At 41.7% G+C, this 22,991-nt stretch overlaps 1 protein-coding gene across 1 annotated transcript; it reads right to left on the bottom strand.

Moving 5' to 3' along the window:
- Positions 1–160: 160 nt before the first annotated feature.
- On the bottom strand, positions 161–10,947 carry LOC310999567 (urokinase plasminogen activator surface receptor-like). Its single transcript, XM_083990041.1, has 5 exons — positions 10,920–10,947; positions 10,350–10,484; positions 9,406–9,561; positions 1,059–1,169; positions 161–960 (listed from the first exon to the last, which is right to left on the bottom strand). The coding sequence occupies exons 2-5, from the start codon at positions 10,423–10,425 to the stop codon at positions 767–769; spliced, it is 537 nt and encodes a 178-aa protein (XP_083846167.1). The 5' UTR covers positions 10,426–10,484; positions 10,920–10,947; the 3' UTR covers positions 161–766.
- Between the last annotated feature and the right edge of the window lie 12,044 nt (positions 10,948–22,991).

Here is a 22,991-nt window from a genome sequence, read left to right as displayed (position 1 = left end):
TTCACTCCTGATCTCTTTTTATTTTTGAATAACAGAAAATATTTAAAACTCAAAGAAAACAAGTACAATCACAGAAAGCCATCTTTATTTAAGTAAAAACATCAAAACCTTTTTGATTTACAACTTGGATTAATAACAGATGTCAGAATCGTAACTTTACCAAAGGATACTGCCACACTTGCCGAATAAACTTTCTACTTTCACACTCACTACAGGCCAAATGCAGATTATGAATGAGTCAGGCAGAACTGAGGCATCATCACACTTGTGTTGGTTCAATGTGCATTGATGAGCCTTATGTTCTACTCAATCAAGTGTATTTCAACAAATACTCTTCAGTATACAGTAAGATGTAAGGATCTCCAGTGTTGTTTTTCACACTGACCCTGAGCCACAGCAGAAGAAAATCTCTCTAGCAGCTAGCACATACTGTAAAAGTCACAAAAGAGAAAATTCAGTTCACTCCTGAACCAATGTTCAGTTTGATCCCCTCCTTTTTTTATTTTTGAATAACAGAAAATATTGAAAACTCAAAGAAAACAAGTACAATCACAGAAAGCCATCTTTTTTTTTTGAGTAAAAGCATCAAAACATGTTTGATTTCTGAATCATAACTTTACCAAAGGATACTGCCACACTTTGCCTAATTAACTTTCTACTTTCACACTCACTACAGGCCAAATGCAGATTATGAATGAGTCAGGCAAAACTGAGGTATCAGTACAAAAAAATAAGCAGTGGGCTAGCAATTGTTTTTCTCTGTCAGTTAAGAGATCATGTACATAGAGATCAGCGATGCCATCAGGAGCAGAAGACCAGCACTGGCGCTGGTGGCACTGTTACATAAGTCGCCCTCACAGCAGCGATATTTTGCTCCAGGGCTTTGTAACAAATCTGCACTTTGACCACACATATTCTTGGTAATACAGCCCTTGATGGTCGCTTCGACAGAATCCGTCACTGAGAAAATGAAAATAAAAGATAGTGTGAGGTTCAAGTTTTAATGCATCTATGAGTATAAATCATTTTGGGACATAGTTAGAGACTTGCAGCTGTACCTGAGACTGAGACGCAGCGGTCCTCTTCACCCTTGCATTCCGTAACGGTAGTGCAATTGTCTTTATCACAGGAGTAGCACTTTTTACCATTGGGAGCATTTTTGGAGTATGCTGTAACACAGAACAGAAATTGTTTATTTTATGTGGGGAGGAAAATGGTGATGATTGCAATGCACTTCTCTTCTTCTGTGGCTTATTTAATGTCTTATGGACAGGCACGTGCACACATAGGGCCCAAGTGGTGCTTGAGCCCCTGCCCTTTTTTGTCTCGTATTAAAAAGTGCCCTTTTTATGTTTTTTTTGTGCATGGGGATGTAAACAACGGCGCTGTAAAAATGCTATGGTTATCTACCGTATGTATTTCCTTGTAATATACACGGTATTGTGTATGTACGTTGGTGTGTGTGTGTTTGTGTGTTGTCCGCTGCTGCTCCGCTCTGTCTCTCACTGAGGGGCGGGGCTGCCCCGCGGTGCGCGCTCCCTCACATGCACGACCAAAGAGAGAGAGAGAAGTAGAAGCTGCTGCCTCATCGATAACTCTGCGTGTGTTGCACATAGATGAGACGTGACAGTGGAGCAACTTAAACCTTTGTGAGCAGGGACGTGCACATGACTATAGAGGGGCAGGGGCTCAACATCAGAATTTTTTTTTTCAGGCCTTAAAGCAGAAGTAAGTGATATATTTGTGTTAATATAAGTCTTAAATAGTTATATCTTCCGACAGCAATCACTTACATAGAGTGTTTGGACTGAAACACGGGTCTCTCAGTCCCTCTGCTCTGCTCTGAGCCGAAGAGAAAACATTTATCGTATCCTACAGTTTTTATCCAATGAGGAGAGAGAACGGCATGCAGGGTTGTGTGTGCAGCCAAGGAACGCCGTGAATGTGGCGACGTAGGGACTGTTATGGTGCGTTCAAGGAAACTCGTATTTTTCCGACCGTGAAGTGGTACCAGTTCGATCTGGTACGAGTTCACCGGTCGGAAGTTACGAGTGGCCGTTATAGTGACTTTCACCGGTAAAACAGGTCGGAAAAACACGAGTGGGTTGCCTGGAACGCTACAAAGTTGTAAGTTGTGACTTGAAGCTGTAATTTACGATTTCAAAAGCCTGCCTGGAACGCAGCATTAGCGAAAACGACCGGACCACTTACTTCTGCTTTAATATCAAAATTAATTAATTTGGCGGTGCGTGGCGCAGTGGTTAAGGCGGCCACCCCATGTAGAGGCTACAATCCTCAACGCAGGCGTCCCCAGTTCGAATCCTGTGTCGGGCAGACCTTTCCTGCATGTCATTCCCCCTCTCTCTGCCTCCCCCTTTCCTGTCTGTCTCACTATGTGCTATCAAATAAAGGCAAAAAGCCTAAAAATATACTTTAAAAAAATTCATTAATTTAATTAAATTACAGTTACTATTTAGTCAATAGAGAAAGCCTGCACGCCTTCAGGACTGCAGGCAACATGCTGGACCAATTTCCTAACTTCCTGAAACAGAGTCATGACTTCTGAACTGGTAGGCTAATATGGTATTGGGTGCACATTAACATGGCTTGCAGAAAAAAATCATGTGAGTGCAAGTGCAAAATAGAAGTACAGGCTACACATCTATATGTGACAAAACCTAGAAATGACTACTGTGACTGACTGCTACTGTGCATGTTTCAGAACAGCAGCAATATTTACAACAGCAAAGTCACAATTAGCCTACCGGTAGATCAATATCTGGAAACAAATTCAAATAGTCAGTGAAATCAAGCTGAGTGAGTGATTCCTCCTGTTGCTGTTGTTGTTCACTACATTCAGGTGATGTTAGACAGAGGACGGGGCGGGGCTTAACTCTTAACAAGCAGTCAGCTGAACAAACACAAATGGGTCTTTTCTGAAATATGACTCATATAACATCTTTGAATAAGTCGACAAGGAAGGAAGGAAGTGGTGTTGGTGGATTTATAACTCACAAAGGTTTAAGTTGCTCCACTGTCACGTCTCATCTATGTGCAACACACGCAGAGTTATCGATGAGGCAGCAGCTTCTACTTCTCTCTCTCTCTTTGGTCGTGCATGTGAGGGAGCGCGCACCGCGGGGCAGCCCCCCCCCTCAGTGAGAGACTGAGCGGAGCAGCAGCGGACAACACACACACACACACACACACACACACACACACACACACACACACACACACACACACACACACACACACACACACACACACACACACACACACCAACGTAGGCTGTTACGTTACCATATCATAATAACGAGACAGAGAGCAACTTGCAGTCAACTGTTTACTTCCGACTTGGAGAGCAGTACACAATGACGTCACATCCGTATTCCCCACATACCAACAACAACTCCTCTGATTGGCTGAGGCATTAACATGCCCATACTATAACTGTTTAGATTAACCTTACACAACATCTCCCCCTTTTAAGTAAAGAACATTATTATTCAAGCATTCTAAACAAATTCTTTTTTTTTCTTTTCTCTTTCTTTCTATTCAATTCCTTTTTGAACCTGACTTAAACTGAACCGTCATTCCAGAACATTCACGGTTACATTCTCATTCATCAACTTTTTTTTTTTTTTTTTTTCTTTCATGTGAACCATGACAATCACAGTCCAGAACTCCTTTTAACCTGTCAAATCACAAATCCAGTCTTTTAGGCGGACGTGAGTGTCTGCCTGAGCTTGTAACATATGTAGCATCTGGCTCTGCTACAGGTTGGTCTGCACTGTCTGAGTCAGTGTCCTCTCTGTTGGTTGAATCAGGAGGTGGACACTGGGTTGCTCGCAGGTGTGTACGGTTTCTCCTCAACAGCCCATCCTCTGTTCTGACAAGGTATGATCTCGGGGCAGCTGTCTGCTGTACGACTGTCCCGTGAGTGCTCTCTGTAGTGATCCATACACTCTGGCCTGGGTGCAACTCCGGTTGATTGTGTGTTCTGTGGCGTTTGTTATAGTATTGCTCTTGTTTCTGTTTCCCTCGTGTCTCTGTGCTCCTGAGCTGTTTGATGTTTGGCCAGCGTGGACTCAGTGTTTTGGGCACTTGAGGGAGTGTGGTTCTTAACTGTCTCCCCATGAGTAACTGGGCTGGAGAATATCCGTTCTCCAAAGGGGTGGCTCGGTAGCTGAGTAGCGCTTTTGCGTAGTCCCCTCCCTCTTTCCATAAGCCTTTGACAGTGGCCACTGCTCGTTCCGCTTCGCCATTGGCTTGTGGGTATCGCGGGCTGCTGGTCCTGTGAGTAAAACCATACTCACTGGCAAAGTCTTTGAAGAGAGAAGAAGCATACTGCGGCCCATTGTCTGACATGAGCACCACTGGAACTCCATGCCGGGCAAAGATGTTCTTCAGAGCCGATATGACTGTTTCTGCTGTTGCGACATGGAGGTGTGCCACTTCAATATAGCGAGAGAAATAGTCTATCACTACAAGGTAGGTTTTCTTATCCCAGATGAATAAGTCCGTTCCGACGTGTTGCCACGGTCTCTCAGGTATAGGGGTTGTCAACAGAGGCTCCCTCTGTGTGATCCTGTGTTTGATGCATATGGGGCAGTTTCCCACTTTTTTCTTTATTTCAGTAGAGAGCCCTGGCCACCAGACCGACTGATGGGCCCTGGCTCGGCACTTTCCTATCCCTTGGTGACCCTGGTGGAGGATGTCAAGCATCTCATCTTTTAAGGAGCTGGGGATGACGATCCTCTGTCCCTTTAAGAGAAGATCTCCAGCCATGGACAGGTAATTTCTCACATACCAGAAGGGACCGATATCAGGTGGCAGGTGAGCTCTGTCGGGCCACTTTGTTTGACAGTACTGTCTCAATGTACTGCAGACCGGGTCATCTTTCTGCTTCTCTGCTAGCTGTAGCAGCCTTGCTTCAGTGGCTGGGAGAGACTGTCTGATGGAGTCCACAAAGATCTGGACATCAGCCTCCAGCTCTTCCTCTTCCTGTGTGGCTGTGTGACCCACCGGAGCTCGTGACAGCGTGTCCGCCGTGATGAGCTGCTTTCCTGGCACGTGTACAATGTTGTATGTGAACTTCAACAGTCTTAGTCGAAATCTCAAGACACGAGGAGGAAGCTCATCCAGCGCTTTGGAACTCAGCAAAGGGACCAAGGGTTTGTGATCAGTCTCGATTGTGAAGCACATACCTAGCAGATATGATTGCAGCCGTTCACATGCCCAGGTCGCTGCCAGTGCCTCCTTCTCAATTTGAGCATAATGTTTCTCGGCGGCAGATAGTTGTCTGGAGATAAATACCACTGGTTTCCAGTCTTCACTCTCTGGCTGTTTCTGGATCAAAACTGCTCCAATCCCGAACGACGATGCATCAGCCGACACACGCGTCTCTGCATATGGTGAGTATACAGCCAGGACTCTGGGTGAACTCAGTTCTGATTTTAGCTTCTGAAAAGCTTTCTGCTGTGGTGTCCCCCAGCACCATTCTGTCTTCTCTGACTGAAGAATTGTTAGGGGCTGTGCATATGAGGAGAGGTGAGGCAGGAACTTGCCCAGGTAGTTAGCCATGCCCATCACTCGTCTGACATCAGCCACGCAGGTGGGCACCGGCATGTCCAGTATGGCTTTGACTTTACCCGGGTCGGGTTTCACTCCTTCTGTCGAGAGGCTGTGTCCAAGAAACATGAGTTTGCTTTTGGAAAATTCACACTTTTCCTTATTCAAAGTCAGCCCCTCCTCTCTAAGTCTCATCAGCACCTGGTGCAGTCTTGTATCATGTTCATTCTGATCTTTGCCATACACCAAAATGTCGTCTGCATGACACACCACACCCTCACAGCCCTCAAGAAGTTGTGTCATCCGACGCTGAAAGTGTTCTGGGGCTGAGGATATTCCAAACGGCAGCCTGTTGAAACAATAGCGGCCGAATGGAGTGATGAAAGTGGTCAGGAGAGCGCTGTCTCCGGTCAGGGGGATCTGCCAAAACCCTGACGTGGCATCTAATTTGGTGAAGATCTTTGCTCCTGTCAGCATCGCTAGTGAGTGATCCACATTTGGCAGGATATGCCTCTCCCGCTTGACCCACACGTTCAGGTGTGTCAAGTCTACACACAGTCTGAGTCTTTCCTTTGATTTTGGTTTCGGCACCACCACGAGGCCCGCACACCATGAAGTGGGTTGTGTGACTTTAGATATCACCCCCATTGCCTCCATCCGATCCAGTTCTGTCCTCACCTTGTCGCGTAGTGGGAGGGGAACTCGACGTGGGGCAGACAAAGCATATGGTGTGGCACCTGGTGTCAGTTCAATTTTGTATGGTGCTGACAGTTTCCCCAGTCCTTTGAAGACTGTGGGGTAACACTTTATGAAATCTTCTCCCACTTGGACTGTGTGCACCCGCTTTACAAGAGTCAAAGCCTTAATGGCTGGAAGCCCCAACAGTGGTTTTGTTAGTTTGTTCACCACATAGATGTCTTGTTCAGTGTGTTTATCTCTCACCTTCAGTTTTCCTCTGAAGTACCCTTTTACCTCCAAGGGCTGCCTGCCCGGACCATACAGGGGTATTTTGGACAGCAGCAATGTCCCATGTTTGTCTGTTGAGTAGTGGTGAGTCGGGATCGCTGTAACTCCAGCTCCAGTGTCTAATTTAAACTCCTTTGTTTCTCCATTTAATTCAAGATTTTCTGTCCATTCATTTTCCACACTGTCCATGTTGACGATCACCTCTCCGAGAAAGCTGAGGTCATACTCTGCAGAATCCTCTGTGATGTCATGGATGCCACCAGCTGACCTACATTTCCGGGCAAAATGTCCTTTTCTTTTGCATTTGCGGCATTCTGCATCTTTAGCAGGGCAATCCTTCCACTGGTGGCTTGTTGTATTTCCACATCGTCCGCAGCCCGTGGCTCTGTCCTTATTTCCTGGTTTGAGACGTGCAGTGTGTCTGTGTCCTTCTTTAGGGCCCCACTGGGCTTTGGGCCGTGCACTCATTACATCTATATTTTCAGACTGTCTGTCATTCATAATGCCACGCAGCACTGGCTGCTGCCTCTTTATTTCTTCACTGTGGCGCACTCTGGATATTGTCTTTTCCAGTGTGAGATCAGGATCCATCTGTAATGACTCGGACAGCTTTGCATCTCTTAGTCCTACGACAATCCTGTCTCTGATAAGCTCCTCTCTTAGCGCTCCAAACGCACAGTGTTCAGCGAGGCTATGGACAGCGGTGATGAATGATTCTGCACTTTCTCTTTGCTCTTGATTTCGTCTGTTAAATCGTGCACGCTCAAAAATGACATTTTTCTTGCTCACACAGTGGTTCTCAAAGGCTTGTTTTACATCTATATATTTCTTTTTCTGATCACTGCTTAATGGCAAAACACTCAATATGTCTTCAGCTTCATCTCCCAGAGTATACATCAATGTATTTACTTGATACTCTTCAGACTGTTTATCCAGACTTGATGCTATCCTGAAACGTTCAAACCGTCTTATCCACTTTGGCCATTCATTTGCATTACTGAAGTCAAAGTTACCAGGTGGAGCCAGTTGGACGCTGCTTGCTGGCACTGGAGGGGTGTCTGCCATTTTTATTTCACTCCGGTTTTATTTAAACTGCTCCTTTGCTTATTGTCCTCTTCTTCTTTGCTTTATCTGCAGCTTACTCGCCTGTTTACGTCTCCCCCGACGCACGTTCGGCTGTCCGTTTGACTGTTAGCCTAGCGTTAGCCGTTTTTGTTTTTGTAGCCGCTAGCGCTAACGTCGTCTTCCGTTCGTCTGGACAACTTCAGTCTTGGAGGCGCATTCCTCTCCAAACTTCTTACAGGTTCATTCTGACACCATGTTACGTTACCATATCATAATAACGAGACAGAGAGCAACTTGCAGTCAACTGTTTACTTCCGACTTGGAGAGCAGTACACAATGACGTCACATCCGTATTCCCCACATACCAACAACAACTCCTCTGATTGGCTGAGGCATTAACATGCCCATACTATAACTGTTTAGATTAACCTTACACAACATAGGCTACATACACAATACCGTGTATATTACAAGGAAATACATACGGTAGATAACCGTAGCATTTTTACAGCGCCGTTGTTTAGGCTACACCCCCATGCACAAAAAAAACAAATCCACCACAATAAATCCACCAACACCACTTCCTTGTCGATTCTGACAAGTCGCCGTCCACTTATTCAAAGATGTTATATGAGTCATATTTCAGAAAAGACCCATTTGTGTTTGTTCAGCTGACTGCTTGTTAAGAGTTAAGCCCCGCCCCGTCCTCTGTCTAACATCACCTGAATGTAGTGAACAACAACAGCAACAGGAGGAATCACTCACTCAGCTTGATTTCACTGACTATTTGAATTTGTTTCCAGATATTGATCTACCGGTAGGCTAATTGTGACTTTGCTGTTGTAAATATTGCTGCTGTTCTGAAACATGCACAGTAGCAGTCAGTCACAGTAGTCATTTCTAGGTTTTGTCACATATAGATGTGTAGCCTGTACTTCTATTTTGCACTTGCACTCACATGATTTTTTTTCTGCAAGCCATGTTAATGTGCACCCAATACCATATTAGCCTACCAGTTCAGAAGTCATGACTCTGTTTCAGGAAGTTAGGAAATTGGTCCAGCATGTTGACTGCAGTCCTGAAGGCGTGCAGGCTTTCTCTATTGACTAAATAGTAACTGTAATTTAATTAAATTAATGAATTTTTTTTAAAGTATATTTTTAGGCTTTTTGCCTTTATTTGATAGCACATAGTGTGACAGACAGGAAAGGGGGAGGCAGAGAGAGGGGGAATGACATGCAGGAAAGGTCTGCCCCACACGGGATTCAAACCGGGGACGCCTGCGTTGAGGATTGTAGCCTCTACATGGGGTGGCCGCCTTAACCACTGCGCCACGCACCGCCAAATTAATTAATTTTGATATTAAGGCCTGAAAAAAAAATTCTGATGTTGAGCCCCTGCCCCTCTATAGTCATGTGCACGTCCCTGCTTATGGACATATGGTGGTGGTTTCATTGATCGTTAAATAACAGGTAGCTATTAAATACACAATGTAAAGGTGTAGCATGTGTTATTTGACTGTCACTGTCTGATGATACAGTATCTACGTACAGTACTGTGCCCTTGGGCTCGTCTGTAACAGATGGCAGCGGAGGAAAAAGTAAGGATTTGTTATAGACCTAGGTGAAATACTCAGTCTGACTAAGAATGTTAGAATACTGTAAGAATAGCATACTCCATGTCATTACTTACATATACTCTCATTTAAACTGTTTTTGCACAGGGAACTACATGCCAAATTTAAACAAGAACAATTTGCTCTGGGCGCAAAGAATAAAGGAATATAAATAGCCTACTCACCTGGGACATCCATAGTGTTGCAGAGCTCAGAGTTGCAACACTTGCTGGCATACGTCACTCGTTCGACTCCCAAGTTGATCGAGCCCTGGTAACACTGCTCAGCCATAGCACAAGTTTTCTTGTTGACATTTTGGCCTACTTGGCCTACAGCGTTCGCTGTAACAGAAATGTAGATTTAAGCGGAAGTTCAATTTAACATTAAACATTAGTAAAGTGCTGTTGTATCTTTTTGCATGCTGGTGAGCTACTCCACCGTGGCGCGTCAGCCCCCCGCCGCCGCCGCTTAGCTTCTGATGTTCTTGAATACTAAAATCGCCCTAGATAGCTTCTTTATAGGGGTGTGACGATACACTCAGCTCACGAGACGAGACACGAGATTGCGTTCCCGAGACCCCCCCCCCCCCGTGCCATTTCACTACTCGGATACTCGGTAAGTGAGTGTGTGTGCGCCAGCGAGAGAGCGAGAGAGAGAGAGAGAGAGAGAGAGAGTCGTTAATTAGCGCTGGATGCGCTGGTTGATAAGTTTCGTTTTTACTGAGGAGGAATGAAGAACTCAGTTGTGACTGAAAAGCACCTAAACCAAGTCGAGTAGAGTTGTAACTGTAACTGTGTAGTGGAAAGGGGTGCAAAGTAATGGTAACTATTAATTATTATTAATATTAATTAATATACTTTTTTTCACCCCTACTTCTATGCGTGTCAAACTTAAATTGAGGATCTAGAGTTATACCTAAATATTTAACTCATTTGCCACCTCAATTTCTTTAGTATCAATAGTGATGTGACGTTTCTCAGGGACTTTCTTTCTTATTGAAAAACACATTGATACTGTTTTTTTTGTGATTAAGCCATTGTAACTGTGTAACTGTGCCATGAAATTCACAATAAATAACAATGTACAAATAACAAAATAGAAGAAAATAACAATAAACAAAGTGCCATACCCAGGATGGATGTTTGTGTGCCTACATGTATCGAAGAGCATTGTTGAGCTGGTAGGCATTCTTTTTCCACTTTCATTTCTTTGCAGGAAAACCCATTGGGCCACAGCGTACACTCATAGCATTTCAGAGAGTAGGCTGATGAAATGCAAAACTCAGATCAGTACAAAACAATTATCCTTTTTATATCAACAAGAGGAGGAAAACGTGATCATAACAAGTCTGAATTAAAATTAAAATTAAAATAAAATGTATGAAAAATCTAAATTATGAATATAGCTACCAAAAACAAAAAGCTGGAAAAGCAGGTTTAACCTGGCTTTTTTTTTTTTTTTTTAACAGACCGGCAGACTGGCAGACAGACAACAGAATAAAAAATAATCAGTTTTATCTGCTTAATTGCAGGTGAAGTGCAAAAACAAACAGCAGGAAGAAGTAAAGATCACCAAAGGCAAAACAATAAATAAATAGTGGATATAGGCTACTGCCACAATTTGGCATGTAAACTGGAATGACCCCCTCTTTTCTTTTTACAAAACATTAAAACACACAAACAGCAGAATAAAAACTTGCCTTTAGGGAGAAGCACAATCCCGAAGAGCAGGAGGAAATGCATTTTGTGATGGGGGGATGACTTCTGTTTCCACCTTTTATGGCTGTATGTGGTGCTGCTGAAAAGGAGTGGCCTGATGATAAAGACCACACCTCCCTTCTCTTCTCTTCAGTTTTGTAGATGACAAAATTCTTTACTTTGTAATTTGTGATGTGTGTATGCATATAAAAAAGCAGTCTCACCAATGAAAAACAAACCACAACTTTTTGACATGCAGTAGGCTACTGTGAAACATTCATAGTGTGCTGAGCACTTAGGACTCACACACTTCACATGCCACAGAGGACAGTGCTCTTAGTTTTGTGTCCACACTCAAAGATAATCTTTTCACACTCTCTTACTGCATCGTTGACATTTGGCCGCCCAGAAGAAAATGTAGTATTAAATAAATTCCAAATATCACTGCCATATCTTCCTTGGTGAACATATATGATTTTTAATTGAAAGTTTAAAGACCTGCTATTTTAAACTAATAACATTTTCACTAGCATGTATAACGTAAAAAACCAGGGCCTGCTTTTTTTTTTTAGTTATGCTATTGTATGAAAAAGTGTTGTAAATGCCAACTTTGGCTGATGTTGAGAAACTGCATAATTATGCCATTGTCAAAATATGTTGGCTAGTGCAGCAGAGAAAGAGCAATACTCAGAGTTACTTTTAGTGCGAACATGTCTTACATTTCCTTGACGTACTGTAAATATAAATTAGTACACACAAAGATAACCATCCTCATCATCAAAATGTTAATTATTCGTCATGAACAATAATTCAGGATGTAGCTTGAACCTGGTCAACAAATCCAGGAAAGAAAATACAGAGTCCTCTTTGACACACTACATGTAAATCCCAGTTTTGTGTCCCACACTATGAATATAGCCAAGACAACATTTTATCATCTGAACATGACATGAGTGTGGCTCTTTCTCTGTCAAGCCTGTTAAGCTCCGATCTCTGATCTCAGGAGGAGGAAGATGTTTCTCACACATCCACCAACATTACTGACTTACTTACATACATTTAATTGAATTTAATGATCATTCTGACTGCGAGTCGACTGTGATTCGGTCTTAAAAGCTAAATTCTTTGTATTTCCCTCTATTTGTTATGCCAGGTGAAACGTCATGTGAAGCTTGTGAAAAAAAGGAACCAGTATTGTGGGTGTGGTTTAATGGTTTGTGAAAAGAACATGCACATAAGTTTAATTTCTTAGTCTGTGCCTTCAAAGACAATGAAGAAGCGGATGTGCTCTTTTTTTAAGAAACGAAATCTACTCACCACAAAAATGTGTTCCTTCCACTGGTTAGGCCAAGACAAAACTATCTTTTCACAAGGCCAAGTACTGCTAGTACTTGGCCTTGTGAAAAGACTGACAATGTGCTTGCAGGGGTTGTGTGTCAACATATTGGAACCACTTGTACCATTATAAATGTAATCATTTAAGTTAAAGTGACAAAAGCTGCTTAGAGGTTGTAGAGAACCTTTTAACTCTGAGATGAGTTACGACCTTTGTCACACAACCAAAGTCAAAATTTGACTGTCAAAACGCCCTTAACTTCACTTGCCTTTTTTACATCCTATACTGTGAGTACAATTTATCAGAGATGGCAAAAGTATCCAGATTCTTTACTTGAGTAGAAGTAAAAGTACCTGTGTAAAAAACGACTTAAGTAAAAGTGAAAGTACTGATCCAAATATCTACTCAAGCAAAAGTAAAAAGTACAGACTCTGAAATTTACTCAAAAGTATTATTAAAGCAGAAGTAAGTGATATATTTGTGTTAATATAAGTCTTAAATAGTTATATCTTCCAACAGCAATCACTTACATAGAGTGTTTGGACCGAAACACGGGTCTGTCAGTCCCTCTGCTCTGCTCTGAGCCGAGGAGAAAACATTTATCGTATCCTACAGTTTTTATCCAATGAGGAGAGAGAACGGCCTGCAGGGCTGTGTGTGCAGCCAAGGGACGCCGTGAATGTGGCGACGTAGGGACGAGGACTGTTATGGTGCGTTCAAGGAAACTCGTAGACTCGTGTTTTTCCGTCCTGTGAAGTTGTATCAGTTTGATCTGGTACGAGTTCACGGGTCGGAAGTTACGAGTGGCCGTTATAGTGCACTTTCACAGGTAAAACAGGTCGGAAAAACACGAGTGGGTTGCCTGGAACGCTACAAAGTCGTAAGTTGTGACTTGAAGCTGTAATTTACGATTTCAAAAGCCTGCCTCGAACGCAGCTTTAGCGAAAACGACCGGATCGCTTACTTCTGCTTTAATATTGTTAATAGAGATATAAATATTACAAAAACTATTGTATTATCTTAGTTTAGGCCCATTTATGGATTATTTACCTCATTGTTGCATAACATTTATTTTTTATTCTACGATCTTTTGCGGACAAGCCATGTTGCTGTTGTTTAGTTCCAAAATGGTATTTTTTCTCAGTGGTAATGTCGTTGTTAAGTTGTTTTATCAAGATACAGCCTATAATGTAAAATGTTTGCGCCAATAATGTTCTAAGCAGAGTTATCTACCGATAGTTACAGCTGGTGTTTACCTTTCAATAAGCCGTGGTATGCGGTATGTTATGTTTGTGGCTTATGATTAAACTGACAGGGTTAACAGTGCAAATATATAAAAATAATAACCTAATGCCAAACCCCCCACAGTCTGAAAACATATCTGCATTTAAGGGGTGTCCCATTTCTCAGTCACAAAATAGCCCTTGACTTTTAGTTTTGAGTCAAGTCAAGTCAAGAGATCTTTATTGTCCCCGGAGGGCAATTTGTAGTGCAGATTGATTGAGGGCTACTAAGGTTAAGAGTTGAGCTTGAGGGTTGAGAGAGGAGTTGGAATTCACCCTCATTCCTGTTCTACATATCCTGTCTGAACTTTTACTTTCTCTTATCTGATCTTGTTTAAATTTAGACATCATTAACACAAACATACCTTTTTACTACTATTACTTTCATTTTCATTTCACTTTTACTTTCACGTTTGAGTTTATTGCATATTTACTTTACAACATTGCACAGCCATATGGGGGCATGTTTTACTCTTGCACAATTTAACTTTCACTTTCACTTATGTTCACTGACTATAATAGGGATTAACTCACCACAGGCCCGGTGTCTCCTCCTCTTCCCCAAACTCCTTTGGTTCCTTTGTATCCCTGAGAGTTTGGACATGTGGCTTCTGTTACAATCTGATTTCATTCAGGTTTTCCTCATTATAAATGAACAGGCAGCAGGTTCAGACTCTCACCTCTCTGCCCTGAGCCCCTGGTTCACCGCCTTTACCCTGCAGACCTCTGAAGCCCTGAAAATACAAGACAAACAGACATACAGTGTTTATTATTCTGATAAACACACCAGATCCGCGATCTGTATGTAAATAAAAGAGACTCAGTCTTTTCACTGGTGCCTCTTTATTCTTGACAAGTACTCTTTTTTTTTTAGCGATGTTTGAAAGTAAATACAAAATAACTTAGAGAGGGCTGTACATTCTCACTTCAGAAAACATGTGCACTATCACTTGTAAATGAAAATGTCAGAATTAATTCAGACATGTGCAGGCAACTTCTTCTCTAACCTTTACTGTGCAGGTGTAGCTGTGTCAACAATATTTGTATTCCCTGAGGGCAGGAACTGGCCATTTTCGGACTTTGTGAACACAAAGATTCTGCAGGTTTTAAACCAACACTAAGAAACTTTTCAACCTTCATATAATATTTTCATAACTTTTGTGATGGCACATCGACTTACAACAGGTTGAATGACACCTCTGTCATGGCCCAAGGGGGTCTGTATCGCCTTCACTGGCACTAAGCAGCTTTGAGGAGCATGGCAGGAACCTGGCTCTCACTTAAGTTTCACTTTCACTTTTGCGAGTCACAACGAGGAGGGAGCAGGCAATGCAGCACCTTTTCGTCGGATTGTGCATTGTTTACTGAGAAATTACAGCTGCATTCCTCTGTTTCCTGCAGGCCGCCGTTTCCATAGAAACCGACCAAATCACTTGAAACTTGGCCTGTGGACTCATGGTGAGGCCCTCATCCATCACCCTGAGAACCAACTCTGCGAGAGCATGGGAAAGCCAAGGGCCCCCCGGGGCCCCACGGGGCCCCTAGAGCAACGGGACCAAAATATTCTGATAGAGGACTCTCTGATATACAACATATTTATATTTCATGATGATAATTTAAAGCGTGTGTTTTGTTAGGAAAAAGCAGGATTGGCTGGATTCACTTTGATGTTTGAACCCTGTGACCTTTGACACTTACCAATTGGCTTTATGCACAGCTCCACTACTTTCTGATCGTAAGCCAGCTCCTTTATTTCCTGTCTTACATTATTGGACTGATTAATCCAGGTGTGTCTGAGGTCGTCAGACACACCTGATTAATCAGTTTGTCCAATGTAAAACAGGAAATAGAGCACTGGCTAAAGTTCAGGAAGTAGTGGAGCTGTGCATAAAAATGACTACAGTGGATGGGTAAGCCCCCTGCCTGGTGAACATACAATTCAGCCTCTTAGCGTTTGTGAGCTGTTGACAAAAAGACTTGTAAATTTGAACTCAAATCTGCCGAAAATGTTCCTTTCGAACCTTCCAAAGGTCAGAGAGTCAGGAGATTTTGCACAAAGGAGGGAGGAGGGAGGAGGGGGAGAGTGGGGGGGAGGGAAAGATTGTTTTCGCCTCACGCCTCGAATTAAATTTTTTTTTTACTTGAGTTAACTTGAATCGCAAAAATCATCCCCATATATATAAATCTGGGAATAAAAATGATATGATTAATTATCGCCCTATATCTATCTTACCCACACTCTCCAAAATAATGGAGAGAGTTGTCTACAACAGATTGAGCGGCTATCTCGATGAACTAAATATACTTACGCAGGGATGTGCACATGACTATAGAGGGGCAGGGGCTCAAAATCAGAATTTTTTTTTCAGGCCTTAATATCAAAATTAATTAATTTGGCGGTGCGTGGCGCAGTGGTTAAGGCGGCCACCCCATGTAGAGGCTACAATCCTCAACGCAGGCGTCCCCGGTTTGAATCCTGTGTCGGGCAGACCTTTCCTGCATGTCATTCCCCCTCTCTCTGCCTCCCCCTTTCCTGTCTGTCTCACTATGTGCTATCAAATAAAGGCAAAAAGTAATAATTCAATAATAATAATAAGTAAAAATATACTTTAAAAAAATTCATTAATTTAATTAAATTACAGTTACTATTTAGTCAATAGAGAAAGCCTGCACGCCTTCAGGACTGCAGTCAATATGCTGGACCAATTTCCTAACTTCCTGAAACAGAGTCATGACTTCTGAACTGGTAGGCTAATATGGTATTGGGTGCACATTAACATGGCTTGCAGAAAAAAATCATGTGAGTGCAAGTGCAAAATAGAAGTACAGGCTACACATCTATATGTGACAAAACCTAGAAATGACTACTGTGACTGACTGCTACTGTGCATGTTTCAGAACAGCAGCAATATTTACAACAGCAAAGTCACAATTAGCCTACCGGTAGATCAATATCTGGAAACAAATTCAAATAGTCAGTGAAATCAAGCTGAGTGAGTGATTCCTCCTGTTGCTGTTGTTGTTCACTACATTCAGGTGATGTTAGACAGAGGACGGGGCGGGGCTTAACTCTTAACAAGCAGTCAGCTGAACAAACACAAATGGGTCTTTTCTGAAATATGACTCATATAACATCTTTGAATAAGTGGACGGCGACTTGTCAGAATCGACAAGGAAGTGGTGTTGGTGGATTTATAACTCACAAAGGTTTAAGTTGCTCCACTGTCACGTCTCATCTATGTGCAACACACGCAGAGTTATCGATGAGGCAGCAGCTTCTACTTCTCTCTCTCTCTTTGGTCGTGCATGTGAGGGAGCGCGCACCGCGGGGCAGCCCCCCCCCTCAGTGAGAGACTGAGCGGAGCAGCAGCGGACAACACACACACACACACACCAACGTAGGCTACATACACAATACCGTGTATATTACAAGGAAATACATACGGTAGATAACCGTAGCATTTTTACAGCGCCGTTGTTTAGGCTACACCCCCATGCACAAAAAAAACATAAAAAGGGCACTTTTTAATACGAGACAAAAAAGGGCAGGGGCTCAAGCACCACTTGGGCCCTATGTGTGCACGTGCCAACTCTGTCTAACATCACCTGAATGTAGTGAACAACAACAGCAACAGGAGGAATCACTCACTCAGCTTGATTTCACTGACTATTTGAATTTGTTTCCAGATATTGATCTACCGGTAGGCTAATTGTGACTTTGCTGTTGTAAATATTGCTGCTGTTCTGAAACATGCACAGTAGCAGTCAGTCACAGTAGTCATTTCTAGGTTAGCCTGTACTTCTATTTTGCACTTGCACTCACATGATTTTTTTCTGCAAGCCATGTTAATGTGCACCCAATACCATATTAGCCTACCAGTTCAGAAGTCATGACTCTGTTTCAGGAAGTTAGGAAATTGGTCCAGCATATTGACTGCAGTCCTGAAGGCGTGCAGGCTTTCTCTATTGACTAAATAGTAACTGTAATTTAATTAAATTAATGAATTTTTTTTAAGTATATTTTTACTTATTATTATTATTGAATTATTACTTTTTGCCTTTATTTGATAGCACATAGTGAGACAGACAGGAAAGGGGGAGGCAGAGAGAGGGGGAATGACATGCAGGAAAGGTCTGCCCGACACAGGATTCAAACCGGGGACGCCTGCGTTGAGGATTGTAGCCTCTACATGGGGTGGCCGCCTTAACCACTGCGCCACGCACCGCCAAATTAATTAATTTTGATATTAAGGCCTGAAAAAAAAATTCTGATTTTGAGCCCCTGCCCCTCTATAGTCATGTGCACGTCCCTGGTGGTGGTCAAAGTGCCACTGGAAAGCTAAGGCTGAATGTTGAATGTGAGTACAGAGACAGAGATAAATTGTTGTTTGGATTAGAATTGAATCTTCTTGTTTAGCTCTAAGCCTCACTAGCACATCTCCTCTCCAGGTCCATACAAAGAAATCAAAATGGTCGAGAAACCTGGAGAGGCAACAGAGGGCGTAGCAACAAGTGTCATTTGTTCTGTTTCCTACACATGCAAGAAAAATGAAACATTCATTGCTTGGAACTTTAAAGACATGCACAGTTCCTCACACACCAAAGTGTTATCGAGCAACACATACGAAACTGTGTCAAATCTGACCTTTATTGGTTCTCAGGAAGCTGATGGCAAACCTTTGACCTGCACTGCAAGGTTTCTGACAGGAGAGACTTCAAACTCCACAATCCTTCATATAAAACGTGAGTTCCTGCATGCTCTGCTGCACAGTCACACCCGTAAACCTGTTAACTGTAATTTCCCAGCTTGGGATCAATAAAGTATATCTATCTATCTAAATCTGAAGCTACATCCAGCAATCATTTAGCTTAGTTTAAGTGGAGACTGGGAAATAGATGGTGGTTAGGATGCCTTGAACTCACAACAGCAAATGTAGTCTTACAACAGTCACTTTCTTGACATTGAACAACAAACTTCACTTTTTAGAGTCCCCTGGAAACAACTTACCGGTAGGGTAAAATCTCGAATAGCCCAATCTTCCCCATTTCCCCATTCCAGCTTTTCCATTGTTTATGCTAAACAAAGAAGCTAAATGGATGTTGCCTAACCATTAATTCATGGTACAGTTATGAAAGTGGAATCAATCTTTTTTTTTCTATTTTTCTGCCCGGAAGTAAACAAGTTATAATACTAATTCAATTTGAATTGCTGTTATGTTTTCCAGAATATGTCAAACCAATAGAAGAAAGAGATCCACATGAAAATGACAGTGGGTGTACTTCTCATGTCTCTCAAAACACACCTTTCTGTTTTGTTGTGTCACATGATGAGTCGTTTCTACATGCCACATAATGACTCGTCTCTCTTTGCAGCGTTTCTCGTTGCGGACGTCCCTTTCAGATTCACAGCCCTGACCAGCTCCTGTGTGGTGATTCCTTGCCGCTTCCATTATGAGGCCGATGTGATTCTTGCGTGGCATTTGGACCAAAAAGACTGGGGGGGTTGTCTATCATAATGCCCAGAGTCTTGTACTTGATCATTTCAAGGGTCGCACCAAAATAGTGGGAGATCTGCAGCAGGGTGACTGCTCATTGGAAATTGATGACATCAAGCCTTTTGACAATGGGCCCTTCTGTTTCCAAGCAGAGGGAGAACATCGGACATATAGATTTAACAACAGTTTTGTATTTATCATTATGACAGGTCTGAAGGCACAACTATTTACCTTGTTGAAATTTCATTTGCAAATACATTCTCCTGTTTGCTTTCTAACCTATTACAGCGCTGCGTTTTGTGTTTTGTATTCTCAGCTTCCCCAGGAATTCCAGTGATGTCCCAGGTTCCCACAGAGGTCGATGCTGGTTCAGTTTTAGATGTCTCGTGCTCTGTGAAACACACTTGTTCCTCACATCCTCCGGAGTTCTCATGGAGTGTCCCTTACAAAAGCAGTGAAGTTACAAACACCCTGAAATCTCCAGGCGTCTGGGAGACGACCTCTTCGATCACTTTCATTGTTGCAGGAGGAGATGGTGTCAAAAACCTGACATGTACTGCCATCTTCTGGCATGAGAAGCAACAAGCCACCATAGCCAAGCTGAATGTGAAGGGTTAGAGAGCACATGATCATCTGTCCTCTACAACTCTTGCACTTGTCTTGTATATTTTCTTTACTACATCTGAACAAACCTAAATTGTTGTTAAATCACCAGGGTCAATGATGTACCAGCTCAGAAGCTCTCTTCCAATATCAATTCCTGTCTCAACTTTGGTCCTGATTGCGATCATCCTAACTGTGGTGTTTTCTGTTGTCTGGAGGAAAAGGTACAGTAAATACGTTCAAACTGTGCACAATACATTAGTGTTAAAATATTTTTTTCCCCCATTGGGTTTAGAGTTGAGAACATGACATGACTTTATTTACATTGTTTCTAACCAACAGGAAGCACAATGACCACTCACTAACACCACCTCCTCGACCAGAGAAAAGGTTTGTATTTTGACCATAAAATGCATAACATATATAATGATGACATAACAGGATCCATGAATTTGTATTAGGTTTAAGTGAAGTTATTAATGTAATACTGTAACTTAATAACTGAACTGAGTCAACTTAACTTTTGATCAACAGGAGATTATGAAGCCCAACCAAAGTCAGTGTCAATACTGACCTGTAGAATATATGCCCAAGATATACATACAGTATACAGTATCTTGCTTCAACACACATCTCACATTTAGTAGTAACATAATATATATAAGTCCAATTAATTAAAACTATATCCATATGATTTGTTATTCATTAGTTTGACAAAAAGTCAAAGTTTGTAAACAGGTTCCATGCAAATCCATTTCTTCCTTATTCACTAACACAAGTGTGTCAGCAGTGGGTGCACTATTACAGGAAACACTGCCATGTAAATGACCTGCGGGGTTGTTTAGATTTGTGGCCTTGTTGTCAGCCAGTAGCCACACAGCTGGTTTTTAGACAGATATAACAGGTGATACCAGTTACTTTGTGCAGCTTAATAGTATTTTATGCATCTTGACCAAAATGTGCAGTAAATCACTGTCTCAAAATGCTTACAGGAGATCACTATGGGATAGAGTATCCAGGTAAGCTTCTTAAAAAAATGACTTTTGTGAAATAAAAGTGATTGATGAAATCTGTGCACAGCCTTTCTACCTCATCTTACTTAAATCAATTTACCTTGATCAAAATGTCTAGGGGATATCCCGAGGACAGGGAGAGACCACCAAGACCAGAAAAACGGTTTGTCAGCAGACTGTTTCTTTTACAAGCTGGACAAAGTTGACCCATCCTGACAATTAGTTACATTTTGCTTTCCCCACAGGAGGTCCATTTGGAGCCGATTTTCCCGGTAAGAACACTTCACAACACCTCACACCGCCAAAAGCCTAACAACAAGTGCAAAGATTCACCTGTGATTCCCAATTGCATTAAGTTTTATATCGACCCCTTTCAGTCGAGAAGTGGATGAACGTGTCGGTTGGAACAACGACGGGAAACCCAGGTATAGACATTTGACAAATTATATATATATAAATATATATGGTCAAACGTAATGTATATATACTGTATACTGTGTATATCTATATATAAAATTATATTTTGTTAATTTTTATTACATCACATTATAGGAAGTCTTTCTGGAACAGATTTTCAAGGTACCAGTTTCATTCTTCTGTTGCATGACACATTTTAAAGGAAATATATGTAAGACATCCACTGAGAATATCAAATAGGCTAACACAAAAATAACGTTTATCAACCCTACAGACGCCAAGGTAACACTGCAGACCTCAGTGTTGGTTACTTGTAAGTGCTATCAGAGTTCCTCAACTACATTACACGACCCTAACAGTAAGCAGACAAGACTAAAACAAATGTGTGTGGGTTCCCTCATTCTCCTTTAGAAACAACACCACCACTGTAAACTTTGGCACTTAAATCTTCAAACCATGCTTCTCATCCCCAAGAGAGTGAGTTTCCTTGGCAGGGCACAGCTATTCCTTCCTCTTCCTCTTTTGAAGTACTTACTGTTGTGTTTAACCAAACTGTCTAACTGTCAAATTGTCTATTTGATCCAGGAAACGGAAGTCACCGCTCTGTGACACGCCTGTTTGGTGATGAGTGGTGAGTAAACACCTAATTCATATCTGGTAAAGATATTTATCTCATATTTCAAAACCAAACATTAAAAGAAATATATCAAAAAATACATCAAACCATAATTTAATTATATGTGTGTGAGAAATAAGATAATTGAAGATTTAAACAACTTTGTCACGACAGTTGGTGTCAAATGTAGATACTTTAGACCAGATAAATAGGCTACATGACCAGTTATATTGTGTAGAACATGTCTGATGTATTTACTGTGGTTACATGACTCTCCTGTGGTCAGAATCTAATTGATTCCAATTTTCCTCTAATTTGTTGCAGAGTTTCCAAATGTATGGCAAAATTCAAGTTCTTCATGGAAACAGGAAAATATCACAACCCGACAGGACCATATTGCTTTTATTATTTTTGATTAATACAAATGCTGTACAATACATTTGCTTTCATATGCATGCTCTCACATTTAAACTTCATTTAAAGAATGAATTATGTCAATTTAGATGTCACTTTAATGAATTTACTCATCTTCTGAATAAACATCATGATTATGCTTCTCTGCCATTTTGCCTCTGTTATTCCGGGTCGTGGGCTGCCAGTTGTAATCATTCACATCAAATTCAAGGCTTCAGCAAATCCATTTTTATACATGCCATAACTGTATGTCCTCTTCAAGAAAATCTCTCACCACTGCTTTCAGTTGTGCGTTTTGCATTCATCAAAAATTAGCAGCAGATACAGACAGAGAAGAAGTTAAACAATAACCCAGAAAAATTAGGTGTGTGAATAGTTTGATGAGTATAAAAATGCTGTCCTGTGCTACGGTCTTCACTGTGACCAGATCTCAAATTTATGGCTGCACGTGTGCTTTTACTTGATGGCGTTTGTCCTTTGATATGGATAGCCACTTAGATAGTTTATAGGCAACACAAATTTGCATATACTGTATGTCAGACCTGAATGAGTCAGGCAGAACTGAGGCATCATCATATTTGTGTTGGTTCAACGTGCATTGATGAGCCTTATGTTCTACTCAATCAAGTGTATTTCAACAAATACTCTTCAGTAAGACGTAAGGATCTCCAGTGTTGTTCTTCACACTGACCCTGAGCCACAGCAGAAGAAAATCTCTCTAGCAGCTAGCACATACTGTAAAAGTCACAAAAGAGAAAATTCAGTTCACTCCTGATCTCTTTTTATTTTTGAATAACAGAAAATATTTAAAACTCAAAGAAAACAAGTACAATCACAGAAAGCCATCTTTATTTAAGTAAAAACATCAAAACTTTTTTGATTTACAACTTGGATCAA

Source organism: Trachurus trachurus (genome assembly GCF_905171665.1).
Source record: "Trachurus trachurus genome assembly, chromosome: 16".
Classification (NCBI taxonomy): Eukaryota; Metazoa; Chordata; class Actinopteri; order Carangiformes; family Carangidae; genus Trachurus; species Trachurus trachurus.
This window is presented reverse-complemented; position numbering and strand designations above follow the sequence as displayed.

What these genes read in the sequence shown, in the direction of transcription:
- LOC310999567 (XM_083990041.1), bottom strand. Translation starts at nt 10,425, where the DNA reads ATGAAAGTGGAAAAAGAATGCCTACCAGCTCAACAATGCTCTTCGATA. An exon ending in CACACAAACATCCATCCTGG is followed by an intron (nt 9,562 to 10,349) that starts GTATGGCACTTT and finishes TTTCTGTTACAG; the next exon opens with CGAACGCTGTAGGCCAAGTA. An exon ending in CAACACTATGGATGTCCCAG is followed by an intron (nt 1,170 to 9,405) that starts GTGAGTAGGCTA and finishes TCTGTGTTACAG; the next exon opens with CATACTCCAAAAATGCTCCC.